At 56.7% G+C, this 22,882-nt stretch overlaps 5 protein-coding genes and 1 pseudogene across 5 annotated transcripts; 2 read left to right on the top strand and 4 right to left on the bottom strand.

Annotated features, from left to right (window-relative positions):
* Positions 1–411: 411 nt before the first annotated feature.
* Positions 412–2,550, bottom strand: DCS_03625 (GTP-binding protein 1; the record flags this gene model as incomplete). Its single annotated transcript, XM_040800942.1, has 5 exons — positions 412–692; positions 756–1,553; positions 1,648–1,836; positions 1,886–2,429; positions 2,491–2,550. The coding sequence occupies 5 exons, from the start codon at positions 2,548–2,550 to the stop codon at positions 412–414; spliced, it is 1,872 nt and encodes a 623-aa protein (XP_040655975.1).
* A 1,447-nt stretch (positions 2,551–3,997) lies between these two features.
* DCS_03624 lies at positions 3,998–4,567 on the bottom strand (annotated as a pseudogene).
* A 458-nt stretch (positions 4,568–5,025) lies between these two features.
* On the top strand, positions 5,026–7,086 carry DCS_03623 (uncharacterized protein; the record flags this gene model as incomplete). The annotated part of the gene is made up of 1 exon (XM_040800941.1): positions 5,026–7,086. One exon carries the CDS (start codon positions 5,026–5,028, stop codon positions 7,084–7,086), a length of 2,061 nt encoding a protein of 686 aa, XP_040655974.1.
* A 468-nt stretch (positions 7,087–7,554) lies between these two features.
* DCS_03622 (uncharacterized protein) lies at positions 7,555–9,617 on the bottom strand (the record flags this gene model as incomplete). Its single annotated transcript, XM_040800940.1, has 2 exons — positions 7,555–8,946; positions 9,009–9,617. The coding sequence occupies 2 exons, from the start codon at positions 9,615–9,617 to the stop codon at positions 7,555–7,557; spliced, it is 2,001 nt and encodes a 666-aa protein (XP_040655973.1).
* A 3,026-nt stretch (positions 9,618–12,643) lies between these two features.
* DCS_03621 (uncharacterized protein) lies at positions 12,644–15,420 on the bottom strand (the record flags this gene model as incomplete). The annotated part of the gene is made up of 2 exons (XM_040800939.1): positions 12,644–15,190; positions 15,241–15,420. 2 exons carry the CDS (start codon positions 15,418–15,420, stop codon positions 12,644–12,646), a joined length of 2,727 nt encoding a protein of 908 aa, XP_040655972.1.
* An 856-nt stretch (positions 15,421–16,276) lies between these two features.
* On the top strand, positions 16,277–19,852 carry DCS_03620 (ATPase, AAA family protein; the record flags this gene model as incomplete). The annotated part of the gene is made up of 1 exon (XM_040800938.1): positions 16,277–19,852. The coding sequence occupies one exon, from the start codon at positions 16,277–16,279 to the stop codon at positions 19,850–19,852; it is 3,576 nt and encodes a 1,191-aa protein (XP_040655971.1).
* Positions 19,853–22,882: the final 3,030 nt, after the last annotated feature.

Below are 22,882 nucleotides of genomic sequence, written 5' to 3'. Positions count from 1 at the left end.
GATGATATGCAAGGTGGACGAGATACGAATGGCTCCGAGAACATATTGTACGCATCTGCGAGTATGCTAGGCCCTTGCCTGTTCAGCGGTCCCATACTGAGAATGCAGACCAGTGTGCTTACACTCGTGTCATTTGTTCGAGGTCAATCAGCATTGACCCTTTCAGCTCCGATCGCTTCGCACGTTTATACATGCAAGGTGAGGAAAGTCGTCGTTGCTGCAGACAGCGGGCTTCGCGAAAACGCTACCTTCAATTATTCCTGGCAATAGGATCAAAAATATCCAAGACATCAAATGCTTCTCGACATGCAACAGCCATTCAAGCATGACCTGGACGTGGCTAATGGCCATCATCGATCTGGGTACTATTCACAACGCTCAACCCTCCCGGTCTGATATCCTCATGGCTCGTTAACTTGCTGTTGTGCTGGGCATCAGTGGATGTTGAGGGTCGTATCCAACTGCCTTGACGATCCCGAGGCCTTTGGTGCGGCCCTCTCGGAAGAGCAGACGGTCCCCGGGGACGAGGAACTCGGGGCGCTGGACGAATCGAAAGGCGACAGTGGCTCGGTCGCCGGTGCGGATGTGCTCTCGGTCAATGTCTATGATGGCGCACGTCTGCGACACTGGGCCGACGTGCAGCATCGCTTGGTACTTTTTCTTGATGGTTGTTGCGTGCGAGAGGATGAGGACTTCCATCTGTCAGCTACCCAAGCGCCTACCATGATCGTACATCTGTCAAGAGAAACACTCACCCTCGGCTATAAACTCGCGCTGAACTTGGGGATTCGGCTGGCCCTCGATCTTGGGGAGAACCACCATGCCCTTTCTCACGTCTTTCCGTTTCAATTTCTTCAGCGCAAACGAAGCCGACTGCCCCGCCGACGCCGCCATCACGCGTGTCCTCTTGCGCTCGATGGATCGAATCGTCGTTTGGGTGAAGTGGCCCAAAGAGTCAGGCCCAACCAGGACAGAATCTCCTTCGTGCGCGACGCCGGTTTTGACAATTCCCGAGACGACTGTTCCCACAAAGGGCACCGAGAATGTGTCGTTGATATGGAACTCGAGCGGGGAGACGGAGCAGTAGCGGCCGTGATGAGGGAGAATATTGAGAAACGTCCTCACAAGGTCGAGATTCTCACCCGTGACATTGGAAACCTGGAATATGGGGCATATCCTGTGGCTGACGAACTGGATCGCGGTTGTTATGCACTCTTCGCGGTTCCTGATGAACGTCGGCACCTTGCGCGCTCCTGGGCTCTTCAGAATTTTGGTGATTTGCGTAATCGTCTCGGCCAGGATATTGGGCGGGCAAATGTCAATCTTGGTGATGACAACCATGACGGGAACGTTGAGAGCGAGGGCGATCCCCAAATGCTCCTTACTCATGCCTACGAGCCCATTGTTCGCGGCAACCATGAGAAGACAGTAATTGGGGCTGCTGGAGAGGAGACCGAAGACGGTTGTTCGAAGGTATTTTTCGTGGCCGGCCAAATCGCTGAAAGCAATGACCTTTGCGCTGCGCTTTCCAATCTCTTCCCACGAAAGCTTTCCTTGGGGCTTGTTAGCGCTTTGATTCTCAAGTAAACTGTTTGGGTGTGTGTATGTGTGCGTGTGCGTGTGTGCGTGTGCGTGTGCTCAACGTACGTCCAGGAGTGTCTGATGCGACGACATGCCCCTTGCTGTCAAACCCCAAAATCTCCATCCCGACCGAGCTGGTCCGGCCAGTCTCGACCTCGTGCTTGTGGCGGAACAGGTTGACGCGTGCCTTTCCTCGGCCGTCATCCAGGTCTCCCTTGACCAGCACACCCAACATGGAACTTTTCCCTGCATCCACTGCGGGCACGTCAGCGATGCGCAACGAGAGGCGTTTCATCGGCATTACCGTTTCCAACGACTGCTATCCTCGTCTCGATTGCATAATCCGCAGCGGATGGAGCTCTTCGGATAAGAACGCTGCCGCTGCACGCGGCATCTCTGCTAGCTTTTTTGGCCGTCGTCGCCGCCTCGACCGAACCACCGACGTTCCTGGTGAGCAGGAGCTCGCAGTCGGCGTGGATGCTTTTTGCCGCCTCTTCAAGTCGCCTGTACGCTGTTCTCCACTGGTCTATGGAAAGGTTCATGGATTCGCCGTTGCTCTCGAATCCAAGTTCAAAGATGGCCTCGCCCATCCCATCCTCGACTCTCGCCGCGAGGACGTCGACGAGTTGTCGGAGGGAGTCATCATCCGACGCCAAGACGATATTCTTGAGTGGTATCCTCGGGGCCGTATCGGCGAGGTCCAGATTTTCGAACAAGTCATCCAGCTCCTCGTGATGTTCGTTGTCGGCCTTGGCGCCCCTGACGATGTCGACGATGCCTCTTTGGCTTGAGCCTGGGAATCGGAGGTTCTGTTGTTGCTCGACATACTGCGCAAAGTCGCTCAGAGCCTGGGGGATGCGTCAGGTTCCATGTCTGACCAACTCGCTTTCTTGTGACACTTCTTCTTACCGATTCGCCATTCCGTTTCTCGTGCGGCTTGGCTTTTATTTGTATCGCTGTGTTCGACATGGCGGTGAAGGGATTCAAGAGTGATCAGTCTTCGTTGCCAGATCCAGCACGTTCGAGAAACCATCCGTGTAGGGTCCCGAGAAGAGAGGGAGTGTCCGAGTCGAAGTCTTGGGGTATTTATGTCGTAAATCGGACCAACGTTGCCTCGTCACTCTGGCCGACTGACTCCCTTCCAACGAGAAGAGTCACTTGGCTGGCCGATGGAGGATAGGTACAGGCACAGGACGAGGGTGGCGGCATACAGTGGGTGGTGAGTGGGGGGCGGCTGTCACTGACTCCGACCGGCGACGGCGACGTCAACTGTGGGTCGGCTCTGCCCTTCAAAGCGGGGTGGGCCAGTTAGCTTCACCTGTACTGTAGATGTGCATGGTAGGTACGCATCTGTAAATGTACAGTGCTGTAAGTAATTACTTGTACGGAGTACATGCAAGTACTCCATACTTGCAATATTTCAAGTACATTTACTTACTGTACTTAGTTGCACACTTACAGCACTGTAAGTAAGTGCAAGTAATCATTAGCGTGCACCTGTACTCCGTACTCTGTACTCTGTATCGCAAGTACTCACATTACTCCGCAACTGCACTGGGTACTTGTAATATCGAATTACGCAGTACTCCGTACGTTTGCACATGTTCGCGCAAGTGCATATACGGCATACTTACCTGAACATTTGCAAGTACAGTAGTACTACTCTGTATTCGCATTCGTCGTTTTGCCTTGCCGTGCTTTTCCATGAACCACAAATATCGACTGGTAGAGCGGCTTCAGCGAGCGCCAACCTAAAGATATCATGACTAGCAGCTGCTGCCACGATGGATCATAGTCCGTCACGGGATCGAGTCCGCTCAACGCAGACAGATGGCAATACTCCTTCCAGGAAGCGCGCGTCACGCCCGAAACATAATGCTCAAGAGACGGCAGCACACTCCAGCTAGACGATGTCCAAATGGAAGCAGTAGCAGCGTTACCGTCCGATGGCGAGCCTTCAGCTATGCTTGCAAGGGGTACGTGAACGGGCCATGCGAAAGCCACGTCACAAATACGTATCGAGACCGTTCCTCTTGCCACAGCGATGGATCCTCATTTCATGCTCGTGCGGCGTGTAGTCAGGCCGTCTGGAGGCTATCGCAGCATTTTCTTCTGCATTTCCAATCGTCATGGCCTCCAATTGGACAATTTTTATGATGTGGTACCAGATGCTCCTCGCTCGGCCGGGCTGCCATGAGTGCGTGAATGGATCTATCTGTTCCGGGAGGTTGTCTGTCCCCCCATGACACATCGGTGCATCCCAAGGCGCGGTAGCCAAGTCCCCGCACCCCTGTTGCATGTTGGCCCAAGTTTTCGTAGCATTGTGTCTCTTCCGTCATTCATGAAGCATCGTCGGGAATCGTAGTGGACCTTGCGAGGCAACTAATCGCAGCATTCCACGGCTGTCATCCCAGCATCACCCGCTGCGTGTGACCGTCGTTCCCGCTGTCGCTGGCCGGCCCAGACGCTCTTCGAGTGCCGTGCGTTCTATCGCGTCATCGTGTTTCTCAGAACGGTACCTGAGGTGAAATCATCACCACGCTATCGCCTGCTTGTTGTGTTGGCATCAGACCCGCACGAGGAAGGTGGTATCTCGGGGCACTCACCCCTCACGAAAAGCATCTCGGATTTGCGGCTTATCGTCTGCAAAGAAGAATCAGACACGAGGAACAAATGGTGAATGGCAGCTGTTCGTGTGGGGACGCACCTTGGCCTCTTCCTCGTTGTCATCGTCATCTACCGCGTAGATTGTTTCCTCCACCTCGCCGAGCACCAGATTGCAGTGGCTGTCGTATGCCTGTCGCACCATCGGTCAGTATCAGCTCCTGCCCGGTCGAGTAGAATATTCCCCGTGGAGTCATACGTGAAGCTTCCCTTTGAGCTCCCTGTCTCCCCTCAACTTGACAAAGACTACCTCGTTGAGCAGCAACCGAACCAGATCGAGCGGTTCGGCAACGTGGCCAGCTTCTTCGCCAACGTCCGCCATTATTCCGTTCTTCTCACTCGCCGTCTTTCTTGGCCTGGGGGGAAGGTGGGACGTAGACTGTTCGCTTGAGGTTGGCAAAAGCGTAACGGCACGCTGATTGTTGGCGAGGCGGTGGAAAATCTTCGGCCGACCCTCATGCACTCATCGGGGTACGCTTTGGCAGCCATTATGCAGCTATCCGACAAGCGCCCTAGCAATCAAGTGCCTACGAACTTAGGTATTGTAGGTACCTGTAAGCAAGTACTCCGGTACCCCGTAGGATGAGTTCCTGGGTACTCGAACCAGTACGGAGTGCTAATTACAGTGGACTAGTATCTAGCCTCCACCCCAACTTTTAGTGCTGTGGTCCGCCGGCGCGCTCTGGGCCGCTCCGCCGACTCCGCTGTGGCTCCAGAAAGTTGGACGATGGCTCGCCTCGGCTCCTCGATGGTGACCCTCATGTTGCACATCGTGAAGCCATGGCATTGAGGTGCCCCTTGTGGCAGAGATCACGACTCGGTCGACTCTCTCTCCTCTGCGTCCCGAACTATGCATCGCCAGCCGGACTTGATGCCTCGGCCACCTTCCCCCGTCGCCGTCAAATGGCCTCCCTGACGCAGCCAGGTGCCGAGGCAGAGTCGATGCCACCCCACGAGCTCGACCACGTTTTGAGCGCGATGCAGAGGAAAAGCGCACCGCAAGTCTATGACGCCTTTGTCGCCTGGACGAAGATACTCGACGACCCATCATCCCCCCTCCACGAATCCTTTGTACGCCAAGTCCAGGAGCTCCCGGGTCCAACCTTCTCCGAGATGCTGCGCAGTCTCGATCCGACAAACTCGTCCCTCCACGACGTGGCCCACGGTCTCAACATCATGCAAGGACAGACTCGGTTCGTTGACTTTGGAGATCTGGTGGATCAATACGGGGTTCGAACTCATCATCGCAACGTCCTCGACGGTATGCAGGCATTGATGGCCCTTCGAAGCCAATCTCGCCATGGTCTGACGGCCAGCGACTACGAAATTTTCATGCGCTGCGCCGGCGCTGCCGTCGATTACCAGGCAATCAAGGAAGCCTGGAACGGCATGGCCAAGGATGGCCTTCAAGAGACGCGGACGGCAAAGACTTGGACCGAATTCATCAAGGCACGGTACATGACAGAGCCGACCTACTATCAGTTCGATCGATCACGAGTTGCCGTCCAAGCGCGAGACATGTACAGGAATCGCTTGCCGTTACCAATGGCCGCTTTGAAACGCATGGACCGCGTGCGCATGAGCATCAATGCGTTGAAGCGAGAGCCTTGGAACCGGAGACCCGACGAGCCGGAAGAGGACCTCCGACGGCTTCTCCGCCGCCGAGCTGACTTTAGAGGCTACAGAGGCCACTGGATACGTGCGCTGTACTACGGTCATGAGATGGACGAGGAGCTGCTGTGCGCATCCATGATGGCCTTTGCCCGCTCCAGCTCCCTACACGCCATCGAGACGATGATTCTCAAGGCGTACTACGGCATCAACATCCGAGAAGCGGCAGCCCATGCGGCTGACCCCATCGTTTCAGGCGGCATCGACTTCCCGTCCGATTCTCCCACACGACCGACCGAGCGCCTCCTCCACTGCATCGTCGAGGCCTTTGGGTCCATGTCCCGCATCCGGCTGGGGACGAAGCTCGTCGACTTCATCTCGCGCCGCTACGGCATACCCATATCCCACGAAACGTGGTCGAACCTCCTCAGCTGGACCTACCTCTGTGCCTCCAAGCCTTTCCAGCCAACTCGGAAGCTACTAGGCGACTTCGAGGAAGGTGTCGCGACGGCGGCAGACGTACGCGAAGTCTGGAGGACGATGACTTCCGCACCGCACCGGATGCAGCCGGCATTCGAGGATTACGACTCATACATCAAGGCCCTCATCCACCATCGGTCATTCCGCCCCGCGATCGAGATGATTCGGGAATACGCCGTGCCGCACTACAACCGCGTCGTCGAAGAATACCAGAGAGCAGTGCTGGACGAGGTTCTGCAGAACGACATGGAGCCATTCTCCACCGCTCAAGCCGACACCCGCAGTCGGCGCAAAAAGGCGCAAATCCGCAAAGACCACGTTCATAACTGCATCGCCGCCTGGTTCAGCAAGCTGCTGAAGACGGCATCGGCCAACAAAAGCCACCGCGGTGGCATCGTCATGCGCGTCCTCATTCCCGACCTCATCCGCGAGTTCCCCGAGTTCTTCCAGCATCAGGTCCGCTACCGCACTGCCCAGGGCATCGTCAACCTTGAACGCGCCGATGCCATCTGCCGCTTCGACTGGACAAAGGTGCGCCGCACCATCCTCCCGCAAAAGGTGGCCAGCTTCCGCGTCCGCGAACTCGAGGCCACCGATGAGCCTGACTTTGAGTGGCCCCGGGTCCCAGCCATGAAGGTCTTTGAGTGGCAGCGCAAACCGAAGAGGAGACTCGATAGGATTGGGAGAGCGCCGCAAAACGAGGACAAGCGGGCGTGGTGGAAGAGGTTGGAACAGGACCTGATTCTGTAACGCTCCGTGCATTGTCGGTTGGTTCAAATACCATCCCACGGCATGGCCAGCGACAGCCCAGTGCAGAAGAAATCGATAGACGATTGCGTACGGACGCTCTGAATCAAGTTCATGCTCATGCCTCGTGCCAGGGCCCATTCCATTGCTCGGCAAGATTTATGGATGCAATGATTATCAGATATGAACTTCCCCACCATATCTACACTAGGATACAAGACTCTCTCTCCTTTGTTTGTTCTTTTGTTCGTGAAATCGTGTCAACATGAATAGCATCTGTCTCATACAGCAGTGCCGCAGTCGAATATGTAATCGGCTTCTCCAGAAACAAACGGGTCGACTTCAGAGCCGCTCCGAAGACTGGGACGCCCAACAGGTATAGGGTATACTTTGAAAATAGCAATGGCAAAGGGGAAAAAAAGCAGACGAAGAAGAGAAGTGATTGAAGTGCCGATACCCCCCGAGAATAAGTCATATTCCGACGGCAGCTTCCGTCAGTACCCCGATAAGACTGGCAGCGGCCCCGCCGATGCCAACGGCACCGATAGTGCCGCCCCAAGCACGTTTCCTCGCGGCCCGGTCCTCTCTCCGATCCCCTCGCCGGTCGCGGTCTGCACGGTGAGAGGATCGATGGTAATCACTGCCATGGCGGTCCCGCTCGCCACCTTCACGCCGATAGCCGTCGCGGTTGCGGCTTGAGGGTTCCCGGTCCCGCTGGTCGCGGGGTTTCCTGGGAGCATAATCACTTCGACGGTCCCGTTCTTCCTTGAAAGACCTGGAGCTCCGCGCCTCAAATTCTTGAGGTTCGGGATCGAAACGCACACGATTTTCGTTCTTATTCTTCAGGATGGGCTTCGGCATGGCGGTGCTAGCTGGCGACGTCTTGTTCTTGCTCGGGGGGCTGACGATGTACGGGTACCTCCTTGTGCCCTTGTCTGCTGCTCTGTCGTCCTCGTCACTGGTGTCACTCTCATCCCACAGCTCGCTCTCGTCCTCGTCGTCGTCGTCGCGGCTGCTCTTGGATCCTGAACGATTCATGCCACCCACCCTCGGCTGCGTAGGGTTTCCGGATCTTGCGGCGCGGCATTCCGCGCTCTGTCGGGCATACTCGGCAATCTGCTCGCGAGATAGGCGCCCAAGGACGGCAACATACTCCGGGCGAGCCTCGTATCGAACGCCGGCACGTTCTAGAACCTCCGGGCTAACAAGCGTACGCTTTATCTTGGTCCACGGCGCATCGAGCGGGATCTCCTGGCCGTAGCGATCGGGTGCGATGCGAGGAGGCACTGGCCTCTGGCTGGTGCCGGAGCTCAGGTTGGAATACGGTGGCAACGCGAGGACGTAGTTGGGCGAGGAGCCAAGAACGAGCGAGTCGGGGGAGCCAGCGAGATCGGGTACAGAGGCGAGTAGGCGCGCGCCAGTGGCATCTGAGGTACCGCGACTCTGGCGGCTCCGCGGCTCCGCGCCATGACCGCGGGGGACGAGTGGATTGAGTCGCATCCTCGCCATGTCAGCATGAAGATGATCCATGACCATCAAGTCCTTGGTGGACATCAAGGCCATGGAGTTGCTTTTGCTTGTCGCTCCATCGTCCGACGAAAATGAATACGATTCCTTCTGGGGTGTCCTAGTCGTTGACGCCTCTCCCGCCATACGTTGGGCGTTCCTCGTGCTCGGGAAAGACTTTTCGCTTTCCAAGGACGGATGCTTCGTCTCAAGCGGGAGAACTTTGGGAGGCACAGGCGGTAGGACGGAGTCCTTCGTATCCTGCTCAAGTTCGAGAAGTTGACGTACTGGCGGCGGATCTCCGCCTGTGAGGCGAGAGACGGATGCAAGTTCAAGAATATAGGCACGAAGCACCTCCTGCACAAGCCAAGAGTCAGTGTCCGGCCGACGACGAAGACGCATGCATGGAGGTGGCAAACCTTGTGTCGAGACAAGACCTGAGAGGAAAAACCTTCGTTTTCGAGCTCCGACTTGAAGTCCTGCCAAAGTCGGTCGTCATCGTCGGCAGTTCCGGCGATGTCTCGGCGACCAAAGAGGCCAGCCGCAATCTTATCCACCTTGTCCTTTATGTCATCAAGACCGGCGCCGTCGCCGAGAGCGGATCCGGCAGAGCGCATGTTGGCCGGGAGGTGAAGCTGAACGGTGTCCAAGAACATTTCGACATTTGTCTTCTCGTTTGCAAGCCTTGCGCGGATGGCCATGACGCGATCGGCCAGAACGGCTACATCTCGACCGTCGTTGGTGTCATACCTGTCGAGCACGGCGAGAAGCTGCCTAAGAACAAAGTCGCAGTCCTCGACGAGAGACGGCACCTGGCGAGAATATAGCGAGGAGTCGGTCCCTTTGTTGAGAAGGGAGTCTGGGTCGGCAGCTTCGATCCGGAGGTGGCGGAGGGCAAGGTGGAGCTGACGAACGGCGGTCGCGACGTCGGAGAGTGAGGCGGATGAATACTGCTTGGCTCGAAGGAAAAGGGTCCTGGCAACGGCATCGACGGCGTCGATATGCTCGAGAATGCTGCCAGCGCTCATTGCTGGTGGACGTGGAAGGGGCAAACGCGTTGTAGTGTGCAAGGTTGCGGTTGTGCCGTATCCGGTACTTGTACGGTGACAGATGACGCCTTGTCCCGCCCCGTTTGCCTTTCTCTGGTGAAGACAGGCAAAGATCACAGGGCAGGATGGAACGGATTTGTAAAAAATGTGCTGCGGGTCTCGTGATGTGGGAGCAGGCCTCTGCGAAGGCACAGCACGCCAAACTGGTCGTGTAAGTGTGTAAGTCAGTCGGCAGGGTTCACTTGCACGAGTAAGTTGACTTTCTATCTCCGCAGGCCTAGCTAGGGCCGTTGCTTTCGCGCCAGTTGGTCGCGAATGGCCTAGGAAGTCGAAATGATGCCGATGCAGCGAACAGTTGAATGTGAGTATGACGCTTGATTTTGCGCAAGAGGACGAGAGGGAAAGAATGACGTGAAGCAGGAGGATGGGTGGTGAAGTTGGACGGAAGGCAGGGACTTGGTGGGAGTCTCAGCCACAGCCCGAACGATGGACAGTGCGTGGGAGCGTGACTTCCCCGAGTGTGACTACATGAATGTACACCAAGGCGGCAGGCACACACTCAAGGTCCTCATTGCTAGGCACGTCCAAGAATCCAACATGTACTTATTATCAAGTAAGTACTCTTACTTACATGTACTTGCATGCCAAGTTTCGAATAGCACTCAAAGGAGCGAGGAGTGGTGCCTGACAGGTATCCTCGTATTAGGTGCCGAGTATTGCGTGGTACTCCTCGTACTTGGCTATAAGTAATTACGCGCTCGTCCGTTCAAGCCAAGTGCGTCCTGCAGGTGTACTTTAAGTACAGTACTAGCAAGTTCAGCAGGTGCTGTCCGTAGGTACGTACACCTGATGTACGGTGGGGAGGTGTACAAGCAAGTTTGGAGGACGTATGTACAAGTACTCGACACTATACTAGTAGGAGTAGTGGGAGATCTGTACATGTACTCCGTCCACAGTACATACTTGGCGCAGTACATCTGGTATTTGTGCGAGTTCGGAGAACCCTGCTGTACTTTTAGTACATGTACATGTATGTACACCTGCACAGGTACATGGACTTACGCCGAGCCAACCCCGATGCCGGCCCCGCCATGGAAGCGCCGCCCCCCGTGAGAAGAAGCGCCAAGTACGTCCCTGGGCCTCCTGCCCTTTTCACTTGGTCCTACGTTCCGAGGTACCACCTGCACCCCCTCCGTACAGGGCGCCTACAAGTAATACTTGACTTCTACAAGCACATGTACGGATGGATTAATTACACCTATGCCCAGTATCTGTATCCGTACTTGTAATGATACTCCCTCCGTACGTGAGCAGCGAATACGCATGCGCTCACCACCTGGCCCGAGACATGCTAGGTTGGCACATGAACCCTTCACTGCTTTCCAACGAATGAGCCGTCGCTGCCGCTCGACATAACCAGTCAACAGCCAACAACGAGCCTTGTGACGTTGGCCACAACATCAAAGTCGACCAACCATGGCCCGAGCTACACGAACCTGGCACTGAACCTCTCGCCATGTCTGCCGCCTCACGTCTCCTCCTCCGCATGCACGCACGTACCGTGTGTGAGTGGCTTGGTCTTTTGGTTGACCCTACATGCATATCGGTCGCCACGGTGCCCTCCGTGACGTCGCCGTCGCTCACGAACGAACCATCCAGATCCATCGTACCCTGTGCTTCCCGCTCTCGTGTCCGGCGTCAAGTCAGCAGCGTCAAATAACACCGTCGAGTCGTCGCATCTTGTGCTGTTCAGGACCCCGTTCGTGGCCCGTTTCTCGCCTGCATACCAAGCCGGGACGGGACAAGAGATCTATCGATTTTGGGGCTGTGCCGGTGCATCACTCCGTATCATCCGACGCGGCCGCTCCGAGACTGGGGCGAAGAGCCCACGGTTAGCCTTGTCAACTGGATGAAGCTGGCCTAGCCGCTGCACCACGGTGCGGCTTCGTACCGACAGCACCCACCATGCCATGCATGTTCTTCGCCCCGTCTATAGACAGGCATTCTTGCGGAGTGTTTCGCGCATGGATCACCACTCTCACCCAGCTCCCAGGCTTCGATCCCTGGTCGTTGTGTCTGCGTCGTACACTCGACTTCTCTTCTCCCCTCTCAATGTGTCGTCTTCGGGCCAATTCGGACCAATCCAGACGACACCCGGGGCCTCAGGGACTTGGCATGCTCCGTCCCACCCTCTCGCCGGCACGAGGAGTAGCTCGGTGTCCTGAGCCCTGACGAGTCGTATCTGCAGAGCCTCATCGTGTTTGCCCGAGGAGTTGGGCAGCCACTCTGGGCCGAACGACGTGCATCCGCACCCGGGCTCGCTGCAGGGCTTTCCGCGAGTCAGATTTTAGTTGCCCTCCACGCGCGCACCATTGATCCCTTTGCTCGTACGCATGCATTCTCTCTTCATGTCGTGTCGAGAATTCATTCGACGCGATGACGGTCAATAGGCGGCCGGTTGTTGACAACTCGGCTGGCTGCCTTGGTCGCTAGGCGACATCTCTGCCGGCAACCTTGGCCTGCCCGTCCGACACTGACATCCACACTGCATTTATGCTTATAAATCGCTCCAAAGGTATGGCATTCTTGGCAGCAAGCACTCAAAAAATCGTATACTAGCCGCGCATCAAACACCCCAAACGCCTCGGCGGCTGTCGCTCTGCCCTGCTTCGTACATGTAGGCAAACAGCACAATCGGCTCGGCGCCGTGATCCTTTGCCGTCACAGCATCCAACCTTCATCTGCCTTCCTTGCGTCACACCACATGCCGCTGCCAAGAGTCGTAGGCTAGGAGGTAGGAGTCCGGCCTTGATCCAGAGGCGCTGGCAACTTTGCTGCTTCGTCAGGTCAGCCGCATGCACACCCCCTTCACATGCTTCCGACCAGCTGAAAACGCAACGCTTCTGTCCAAGTACGATCTATGACCGAGACACACGTACACACACGCAGGGAGAGAGAGAGAGAGGGCGAGAAGGAAAAGGGCTGATACATGGACGCTATGCGGCTCAAATCGCAAGCTTCTCGAGCGAGTAGGCCTCCACCTTCTGGCTGATCAGGTGGCCCATCTCTCGCATGCTCCGCTGAACAATCTCGCCTCCCGAAACGACCTTTTGCTTTGCGGGTTGCTGCTTTGCCTTCAAGCCAAGGGGCAGCATCCGAGATTCCCGCCCCTCCAGCTGCAGCGGAATGGGCCTGTTGGTGTTCCACGCCGGCCGTGCCGAACTCTCCTCCGATGCAAGACCGAACCGGACAGCTTCACCGACGATGCCGTTGAGCGTCACGGCTTCTTCGATGCCCTCCAACGTCGCCGTCACCTCCAGCTTGAGCGCCGTCAGGAAGTCACCGGCCTCCGCCTTGTCCGCCCAGGACATGGCGTCGTTGAACAACCAGCCGCCGGCACCGACGGCGTCCAAGCAGCGTCCAAGCAAGTCGGCGATCAGCGCGATGACTCCATCCGGGGGCGCATCGCTCCCCTCCACCTCGAAGCTGCTGGGGTCGATGTAGAGGGATGTCCATGCGCCGCGCACCAGCTCGAGTCGGAGCAAGTAGATGAAGGCTAGGATGTCTTCCGTCCGAATTGTCGCCCGCAGCGCCTGGACCGTCGATACCGCAGGTAGACGCCAGAGTTTGGAAAAGGCCAAAGTGAGCCCCCGTGATCGGCTGCTCGACTCATCTCCGAGATAGTGCTCCGTGACGGCGATTTCGCGCTCCAAGTCGTCGAGGTCCACATCGTACTTGTCGTTTCCGTCGTTTGCTTCCGTCGTCGAGGCCTTGATGCTGTTGAACTTCTTGGTGTCCGGGATTAGATCCATGCTGAGCATGATTCGACGAATGGCAAGCAGCAACTCGGCCTCACCCAGCTTCGTGGCTTGCAGGTAATTGAGGAGCAAGGTCATGGACGGGTCAGCCTCAATGAGGCACTGGACGACGTCGCCAGCCAGTGCCTTGTCGCCCACCAACTCCGAGCTCAGCTCCTCTCTAAAGGCGAGCCTCAGGTTGGACAAGGTCACGTGTCCCGCGACGACGAGGTATGTCGTTACGTTGCTGTCGGGAAGCACGAGACGCAACGCAGGCCGAGGTTCGTTGTCGGAAGCCGACAGTTCAACCGAGAACACTTGCCCCATGGCGTACGTGACCCAGCGACGGTCGACGCAAGGATATGGCGCATCCGTCAGCCACTCCCATTCGGCGCCTTCGTGTGCATCCTCGACGGCCTGCACGCTTTCTGCGGTTCCATTCGTCAACACGGCCACTTTGCGGACGCACATGCCAAACTTTTTGCAGAGGAGTGCCTCCCATTTGGGCACTTCGTTTTTGCCGAGCATGTCGTTGGCCGTCTCAACATCGGCATGGTACTCGGCCAGGTATGACTCCGTCATGGTGCCGGGAACGTATTGGGCGAACTCTGTCGACCCTTCCGTCTTCCGCTTCTTCGACCGAAACTCTGCCGACGAGCCACGTCCGACGGAATCGATCAACAGTCCTGCCTTCCGCCTCTTGCCGTGCGATTTCGGCGGCTCAACGTGAACGGATACGAGGGCATTGTCCACCAACGCAACGACAAGATCTTGGGTGCGAAGGTAGGTAATGAGTTGGCAGGATCGCGGCGCTTGAATCTCTGGGGGCAGCTCGGAAAAGTCCAAGGCCGATTTGGCGTGGACGGATTGGTACTGATAGTTGTACAAGCCCAACGAGCGCGATGAGGTCGACAAGAGGAAAGGCTTGGAGAGACGGATGAAGGAGTCGGCATCGTCGACCTGCACCGTACATCTTTGCTTGGGAACCGCTCCGGTGAGGTCGTAGACGTTGATGAATCCGGCGGCAAGTTCGAGCAGCTGCCCCGACTGAATGTCTACCTGGTAGCTAGGTGCCTCGGCACTGGCCGTCGAAACGGCCCGGATAGGACAGACTTCGAGCGGAATCAACTTCTGCAAGCCTGTCGCCGGAGTAGAAGTTCCGGACATGGCTGCCAGAACAACGAAATGACGACTCATCTGGCCCTGACTGTGGCTCGTCGTTATCAGGGCAAGAAGAGATGGGTCGGAGTCGAGCGCTCTGGGAAGGGCACTGAAGACTTCCAGCCGACTTTTGAACATTCCCTCCCTAAAATCGGAGAGAGTTCCGGACGACACATGCTCCACTTGAAAGTCGTTGACGCTCCCTGCAACAACGTCTTCGACAGCTGATCGCGACAAGGCCGACCATTGAACTGCCAGTGTTTCACCAGACAGGCACACGAACTCTCCATTCTGCGCCACGGCCACAATTTCTCCTGCAACAGAGGTAGGGGACGTTGTTGGGAAGCCGGTGATGTACCGGATCGACGACGTTTTCAGCGTCTGCGAAGCACTTGTCGAAGTAGTCTTGCCGTCGGGATGGGTGACGTCTTTGAAGAGTGTCATCTTCTGGGAAGCACCATCTTTGGTTGCTATGAAGGTGTATCGCAGAATGTCGGCACTGTTGGAATTTCGAACCCGGATCGAGTATGGAGGGCATGTGAAGGACTCTTGGGGCGGGATCGGGTAGGAGGTGATGAGTCGCGACGCCGGCACCTACGCTGCATTAGAACGCTCATCGTCGGAAGCCTTGGCAACGAGCTTACATCATAAATACTGGTGGTCTCCCCGTCGATACCGACAACCAACTCTGTTCGTTTCTTTCTTTTCTGGCCGTCTCGTTGGCCGTAGACTTCTCGAGCAACGATCCTGCCGTCGGTGTGATCTAATGGGCGCGGAAGGGTTGCCAGCACATACGGCCGGTGCACCTTGTACTCGGACCCCATTAGACGTCGTCGCGGCACAAAAGCCGAAATGATGAAGCTTTGTTCCTGTGTAGAGTTCTGCGACGAACGAAGCAGGTGATGGGCAAGGCGCAGGCACAGAGGCTCACTCGGCCAAAAAAAAATGTTGGAAGCGGGCCGACACAAAATTCCGGCAGTGGGGATTTCTTAACGGGAGGTGGGGTGTGTGCGGACCTGACTTGCCACTGTGCTTGAGTTCAGTGTACTCTGTAGCAGCAAGGACATTACATACTACTACAGTAGGTAGGCACTAGGTAGTTGTACTTGTGTGAGAGTGCTCCGTCTTTGCACTACGAAGTACTACAGTAGCACTAAAAAGTCCACTGGATACTTACTGTCCTTAGTATACATGTAAGTATGTACACTTGCTTTCTGGTACTATACTGGAGGCACAGTAGGCACCTTAGTACTTACGTGAGTAGGTACATGTATTGCTGATTGTAAGTACTCCGTACTTACAGTAAGTACTTGCAACTACTTGTACACCTACGAAGTACTGTTAGTTGCACTGTACTCCGTACAGTAAGTACTAGTATGTACATGTAATTACTGTACAGTCCTGAATTCGTACCGATGAATGGACATATTTAGTATCGGCGCGTCTTTACGCGTGACAAGACAGGCTCCCTGTAACGCGGTGCCTTCTACCTCAGTGCTGGCCCCTTCCGACCCAACCCTTTCCTCTACGGCAACGATAGCATCATCATTCCAGGTTCATTCTGTCATGAACTGCTATGCGAAATAATTGAACCCTCTCCGGAGCACCCGCGTTGGTCTGTCCGCCCCGACTGCGCCAGGTCTAGCCAACAACCGTCGCTGCGAGGGCACCGGCACTCCCATGGGGCCGATCCTGGTCACCACTATGGTCCAAGGTGCTGTCAAGGGGTCCTCGTCCGAAAAGCTGCACCCTTTCTTCCTAAAGGGGGCCGGCCGCGACTCATCAGCAGCTTCCTCGGCGGACAGCACCCTCGCCAGTACCCAGCCGGTAACACTTGACGGCTCCAGGCAGGATTCCCTCGAGGACGGTGGCCGCAGGAAGCGGCGAAAGAAAACATCCGCAAAAGATCAGGATGAAGATGATCACGAGGCGAGTCATCAGGCCCAGAGGAGAGGGAGCGAAAAGAGCGGAGAGCCTTTGATGGATGATGGCATGACAGGTCATCAGGTAGCCCTCGATCCGCCGTCCTCCATCACAGACCTTCCTACCGCGACACAGACTGCGGCCAGATTGCCGACGCCTCCCTCGACCGATTCCTCGACAGCAATGCCCCGTATCCCTCTCGGGATGAGCAATCCGAGTGACCGACAGTCGGCGAGTGACACGGAGCCGGGGAATGCCACGCCGCTGAAGCAAAGGGTTTTACGATTCAACCCCAAAACGGGGACTCTTGGAGCACCTCCAAAGCCAAAGCAAGAACGTTCTCCGTCGCTGCTTGTGATTATTCGATATGGACGAGATGAAGAAGATCGGAAAAGAATGGGCGATAAAGTCACGCAGATTCTCGACGGCAAACTCCAAATCCTAGACAATCCGACCAAGAAACGTGGAGGAACGACATGTACAAAGTCCGAGGCCCCATCCACGAAAGAACCCATCACCCAGAAAAGCACCCACCCGTTCTTCTCCAGCAAACCGAAACAACCACCTCCAGAACAAGCCGGCTCATTTCCGTCCAAGGACAAATCTTCTGCTCTTTCGACACCGTCAACCTCGGGGGAGAAACCAAAGGCTTTTGCTGCGGATACGCCTGGAAGGCCTTTGCAATTCGGGTTCAAGTCGTCCGGGGCCAAGCTGCCGCGTGCGATCAATCCAATGTGGCCGGCAGCTGGCATGAGCCACGTTCGTGGCGATGAGCCTTGCACGACCAATGCTCAACGCCCATTGCACAAGGCAGAAACGTCGAGGAAGTCCAAAGGGCTGGTGACAACCATTTCCCTAGGGGAGTCCATCCTTTCGCGTCTGCTCGACCATGTAGACCTCGATGCCGTGCGCCGTAGCCTCCCGACAGATGAAGATAGCTTTGCGCCCGCGCCTGCCGGATTGCGGCTTCCAAAACGACGGTTCGAAACCGGGCGACAGCTTCGAAGGAGAATACAACGACAACTCAGCAAATCCGTGGCAGCTCTGTCCATGGCGGATGATTCGAGCCACGACGAGCTCAGCGGCAATCCCCAACAAACGATTCATCCAGCCATACGGCATCATTATCATTCCTTGGAGACCCGCCTATCGACTCTCGACATGTCGAGCTGCGAGGGGCTTTCTTGGACGGCAAAGTACTGCCCCACGACGGCAGCACAGGTCCTGCAGACGGGGAAGGAGGCAGCAAAACTGAAGCAGTGGCTCGAGGCTATGAAAGTGCTTTCGGTTGATACAGGCGGGGAGGTGGCGTCCAAATCTAAATCGGATGGAGCACCGAAGAGGAAGCGGAGGAAGAACAAACTAGATGGGTTTGTTGTCGACAGCGACGAGGAAGATGGCGAACTGGACGAGCTCTCCAACGACGACGAAGACGACGCTAGTGACGAGAGCCTGGCTGCGATGGGTGTCAGAAAGTCCCTCATACAGAGTCTTGGTGTTTCCGCCAAAAGCTCCAAGGACCAAAGGCTGAAAAATACGGTTGTGATCAGTGGCCCACACGGCTGTGGCAAGACGGCCGCCGTGTACGCCGTGGCAAAAGAACTCGACTTTGAGGTCTTCGAGATCAACCCCGGAAGCCGCCGAAGCGGCAAGGACATTCTGGAGAGAGTGGGTGATATGACTCGCAACCATCTTGTTCGACATCATCGAACGCAGTCTACAGCTGCGGCCAGCGACGACGACATCGACGACAAGGTTGCTGAGGAGATCAAATCAGGGAAGCAGGGCACAGTGGCCACCTTTTTCAAGCAGAAACCGCCGGCGGCGGCGGGCAAGCAAGGCAAGAGGCGAGAAAAGGAGAGTCCCGGCAGGGGCCCGACGAGCTCAGGGTTAAACTCCCAGAGACAGTCACTCATATTGCTGGAGGAGGCGGATGTGCTGTACGAAGAGGACAAGCAGTTTTGGGCCACGGTCATGGCGATGATGGTCCAATCCAAGCGTCCATTCGTCGTGACGTGCAACGACGAAAACCTGGTGCCGTTGCAAAGCTTGAGCCTGCATGGGATATTCCGATTCCAAGCTCCCCCGGCGAACTTGGCGGTGGATCTGTGTCTTCTCATCGCCGCGAACGAGGGGCACGCCTTGGGGAGGGCGGCGGTCGAGTCACTGTATCGCTCTCGCGGGAACGACCTCCGAGCCGCAATATCCGAGCTCAACTATTGGTGCCAAATTGGTGTCGGCGATCGCCGAGGTGGCTCGGACTGGTTCTACTCACGATGGCCCAAAGGATCTGACATTGACGAGCACGGCGATGTAGTGCGCGTCGTGAGCGAGGGTACATACCTTGCGGGCATGGGCTGGATCGGGCGTGACCTGGTCGCAACGGCATCCGGCAGGCTCGCGATGGAGGAGGAATTCATGCACCAGTCTTGGGACTCGTGGAAGGTGGACATGGGCGATTGGCTGGCGTTGCTCGATCTACGAGCTCCCGCGCTGGCGGCTTCGAGGGCGCCCTCGCCGTCCCAGGGGCGGCTCGTGGCCTTGACTGCCTATGACAACTTCTACGACAGCATGAGCGCAGCAGATGTCTGCTGCTCCGGTCGGGCCTTTGGCACCATGCTGCAGGAGCAGCTGGATCCGACGCTGCCGGCCCTCCCCTCGAAGACCAAGGACGACTTCACCATCGGGCAGACGCTTCTGGAGGTCGACATGATGTCGTCATCCACTTTGTCGAACGCAGCCATCTCGATGTCGTTGAAGTCCCTCGGCCGAGAGATTCTGGGCCGCTCGATGGCAGGCTTGGATTCGACCGCAGACTCGTCGTCACTCCGTGCCGTGGATGAGCCAAAGGCCATCTCCCTGCTGGACTCGTTTTTCCGGACCAACCGCCATCAGCTCACACGGCTCGACGTTGCCGGAGCGTTCGACCCCATCGCCGTCTCGTCCAAAGCTCAACCGAGCAGCCATCTCGAACCGTCGGTGTTTGACCGCACGATGAAGCTCATCCTGCTCGACATAGCGCCGTGGGTACGCGGGATCGTGGCATTTGATGACCAACGGATGCAGGAGCGGAAGAAACTCAGCAACCTTCTCAGCCAAGGGGGCAAGACAAAACGCATGCGGACTACGAGGAGCGCATACTCGGCACTCGAAGGCGGCGAGAGGAGACTGACGCGCAAGGAGAGGTACTTTGGACACGGCGTCTCGACGTACATGGTGATGCGCACGGGCGCGAAGTCGTACCCTCACGACTATGTTCCCGAGAGGCCGAAGGAGATTGTCGCGGAAGAGACGATGACCAGCAGCCCCGACTCTGCCGACTCGCCGTTTTGACGGAAGGAAGAGGTGCCCGTGGGTTTCCGAAGGCAGAGACGACAGTGGCTGAGACCCAGCGGCGGAACGGAGCGCGGGGGATGAAGGAGGCGCCATGGCCAGAGGTCAATGGCCAGAGGTCAATGGCCAGAGGTCAATGGCCAGAGGTCAATGGCCAGAGGTCAATGGCCAGAGGTCAATGGCCAGAGGTCAAACGGCGTACAGGCTGCCACTTGGTCGCGCGGGCGGAACAATGGGTACGAGATGGACGAAATGAATGTTTGCATCGCTTCGACCAGCACAGGAATCCAACGTCAATCACCCCGACGTTTCTCGTGCAACTCACCCGGAAAGGCCACGACGGCTTTCCAACGTGGTGTGCGCACCCGTCTACGCAGCATGGACGCCTGTTCCATACCACCACGTACGAGCACTGCCTTGCGTGGAAGCTCGGTTGAGTGGTCCCGGCCGTCGTGCTGTCCCTCGAGGCACGCCGACCGAGAGGCGGCGCTCCCGGCGTTTCTCGTTGCGCCTCCATGCACCTGGGTTCGTGCATGTATGTGCAAGCACACGGGCCCTCCCCCAGGCTCGCTGGCTCGCTGGCTGTGAATGTCAAGGCTCTGTTTGTGACGGCGCGCGTCGTGCCGCACAAGTCACACGCCGGAGTGACGAGACGCTGCTCTGCCACGGACTCGGGGGTGGGATCCGAGACAATATTTCAGGAGATGCACGCCCGCTACCTTGAGGAATGCCAGCTTCTAGCATCATGCAGCCAGCGCTCGCCGAACGGGGTCACTCTCTGGCCCCTCGGATGACAACCGGAGTCGCCTGTCGGTCCTCTCGAACGGACAGGCCAATTGCGAGGAGAGCCCTTTCGGGTGGTCAGCGGAGGATGATTCACCAACCGGAAGGACTCGGTAAGGGGTAAAGGGTAGGGGTTCGCACGGAGGACGGCGAGCCCAATGGCTGCCCGGTGAGGTCGGGAAGCACGATGGCAGCGTCGATAGGCGGAGCAAGACCATGGGGTGAGGCAGCCAAGGCCGGTCGGTAATAGAGGGTGACGGAAGGCGAGATGGGCAGGACTCGTCGAATGGACGGAGAGGGCTCGTACATGGAGGAGAGTGTCGGCTTCATTCGCAGGAAATCATTGGCTTCATACGTATCGCAGAGGAGCGGTACGAGAACGAAGGCACATCCCGGATGCTCCTCGTAAAGGGGCAGCCGATAGTTCACGCGTGCCGTTCTCGTATCAGGAAGATTGGGGCAATTACACCTTTACGTTGCACTCGTACTTGGAAGCTCAAGATGAGGATATTCGAGGTCACGGTGCCCTGCGACGCACGTTTCTCCGGCCGGCGTCATCTCGTCCACACCCAAGCCTGGCGGCGCGAGCTGCAACAGGGCTCGAGGGCACCGGGCACGGCGACCGAGGACGGATCAAAGGTCCGCACAGCCAGCAAAGAGGAGAGGCACACCTGCTTGTGGAGGAGGACTCGTTGCGAAACCGCCATGGCGCGGCGGCAGTTGGCTGGCGGCAAAGCACAGTACGGATACCCGTGTCGGTGCGCAGGGGTCTCGCGGCGAGCAGGATGAAATGAAACGGAAGAGTCGGAATCGTGTGCGTCAGGAGACGGTTGGCCAGGCCCCCCTTTGCCGTGAAACGATGCTGTGCTTTCGTCTTCATCTCTGACGGCTTCTTCGTCTCATTCACAGCACTCGGCTTCTCACCGGCGGACACGGGGCGTGCTTCGAAGACACAGGGCGAGTTTCTCGGCGATGCATGTTTGGAACAAACGAGACAAAGGATCTACGTGATACCGAAGCTGCGTCACATCAGCGCAGGGAGACGAGCAGCGAGCAACCCCGGTCCTCGGTGGATCAAGGAGCAGCAAGCGGCAGAAGCATCGAGGCGAGTGCGTGCACGTACGTACTTGCGTGAGGAATCCCGATACGCATTCTTCCATGCGCATGCACACCTACGGCGAGTAGGAGCACGCTCGACATGGATCGAGGGTCCAAGGTGGCAGATCAAGACCGACTCCACTCGGCGTGGGCATGGAGACGAAGGTGGTGCGGTGATTGATGTCCATGCAGGCTCAATGGTAGCATGATGCTTGCGGCGCCTTTGGAGGCAGCGCTGAGGCGGGACGTATTGAGGCGAGATGGAGTTGGAATGCGGTACTTGACATGTCCAAGCACGAGATGACGAGGTGACGGAGGATCGTGCATGCAGATGCAAGTACAGTGCGTGTACGGTGCACCGGACCGTACCTGCGCGTGTGCATGCAAGTACACGGTACGTGACGCTCTTCGCTGTCTGGTATGGGCCGGAACGAGGTGCCATCAACTAAGAATAATTAATTACCGACCACATGTACTTATTACAAGTAACGCACTTTGTCACCTACTGGTATACATTTCTGTGCGAAGCATTTCTTGGTGCACTGGTAATTACCACAGGGATTCACCTTTGCGCGGTGCTTGCGGCAAGCGTCCCGACCGTATTTTAGCACGGTTCGTTGAGACTGTATAAAATATACAAGAGGTACTTGTATTGCTCACTGTATTCCTGGCATCAGGTATTCCTGGCTTGCCCTCCCTTGGTACTGTACAAGGACGGATTACAGAGTACATGCGGCACTGAGTATTGCATGCAAGTACGGAGTACTTGAGGGGTACTTTCACACTAGGCGTGCTTGTAAGTACTCCGTATTAATACTGCACAAGAACTTGCACCAAAAAGTACGTACAAGTACTCCAGACTATGCATATACAAGTATTACTGTACGGAGCAAGCACGCACAGTAAGAAAGCAAGTGTACAGTATGTAAGTACGGGGTTCGGCGTCTGCACGTACCTGAGAACTTCCATGCATGTACTCCGTACATACCTAAAAGTACCGAGTAATACATGCGCAGGTACAGGACGGAGTGCAGGGGCTGTAAGTGTACTGCACAAGTAATACAGCCACATGTATACCTACTTAGCACAGTACGCACAGGTGAGTGTACAAGTTACATGAATGCCTAGGACGCAGAGGCACAAACACAT

This window comes from Drechmeria coniospora, chromosome 02, assembly GCF_001625195.1.
Source record: "Drechmeria coniospora strain ARSEF 6962 chromosome 02, whole genome shotgun sequence".
NCBI classification, from domain to species: Eukaryota; Fungi; Ascomycota; class Sordariomycetes; order Hypocreales; family Ophiocordycipitaceae; genus Drechmeria; species Drechmeria coniospora.
Note: the sequence above shows the minus strand (reverse complement) of the source record. Positions and strands in the feature narration are given on the sequence as shown.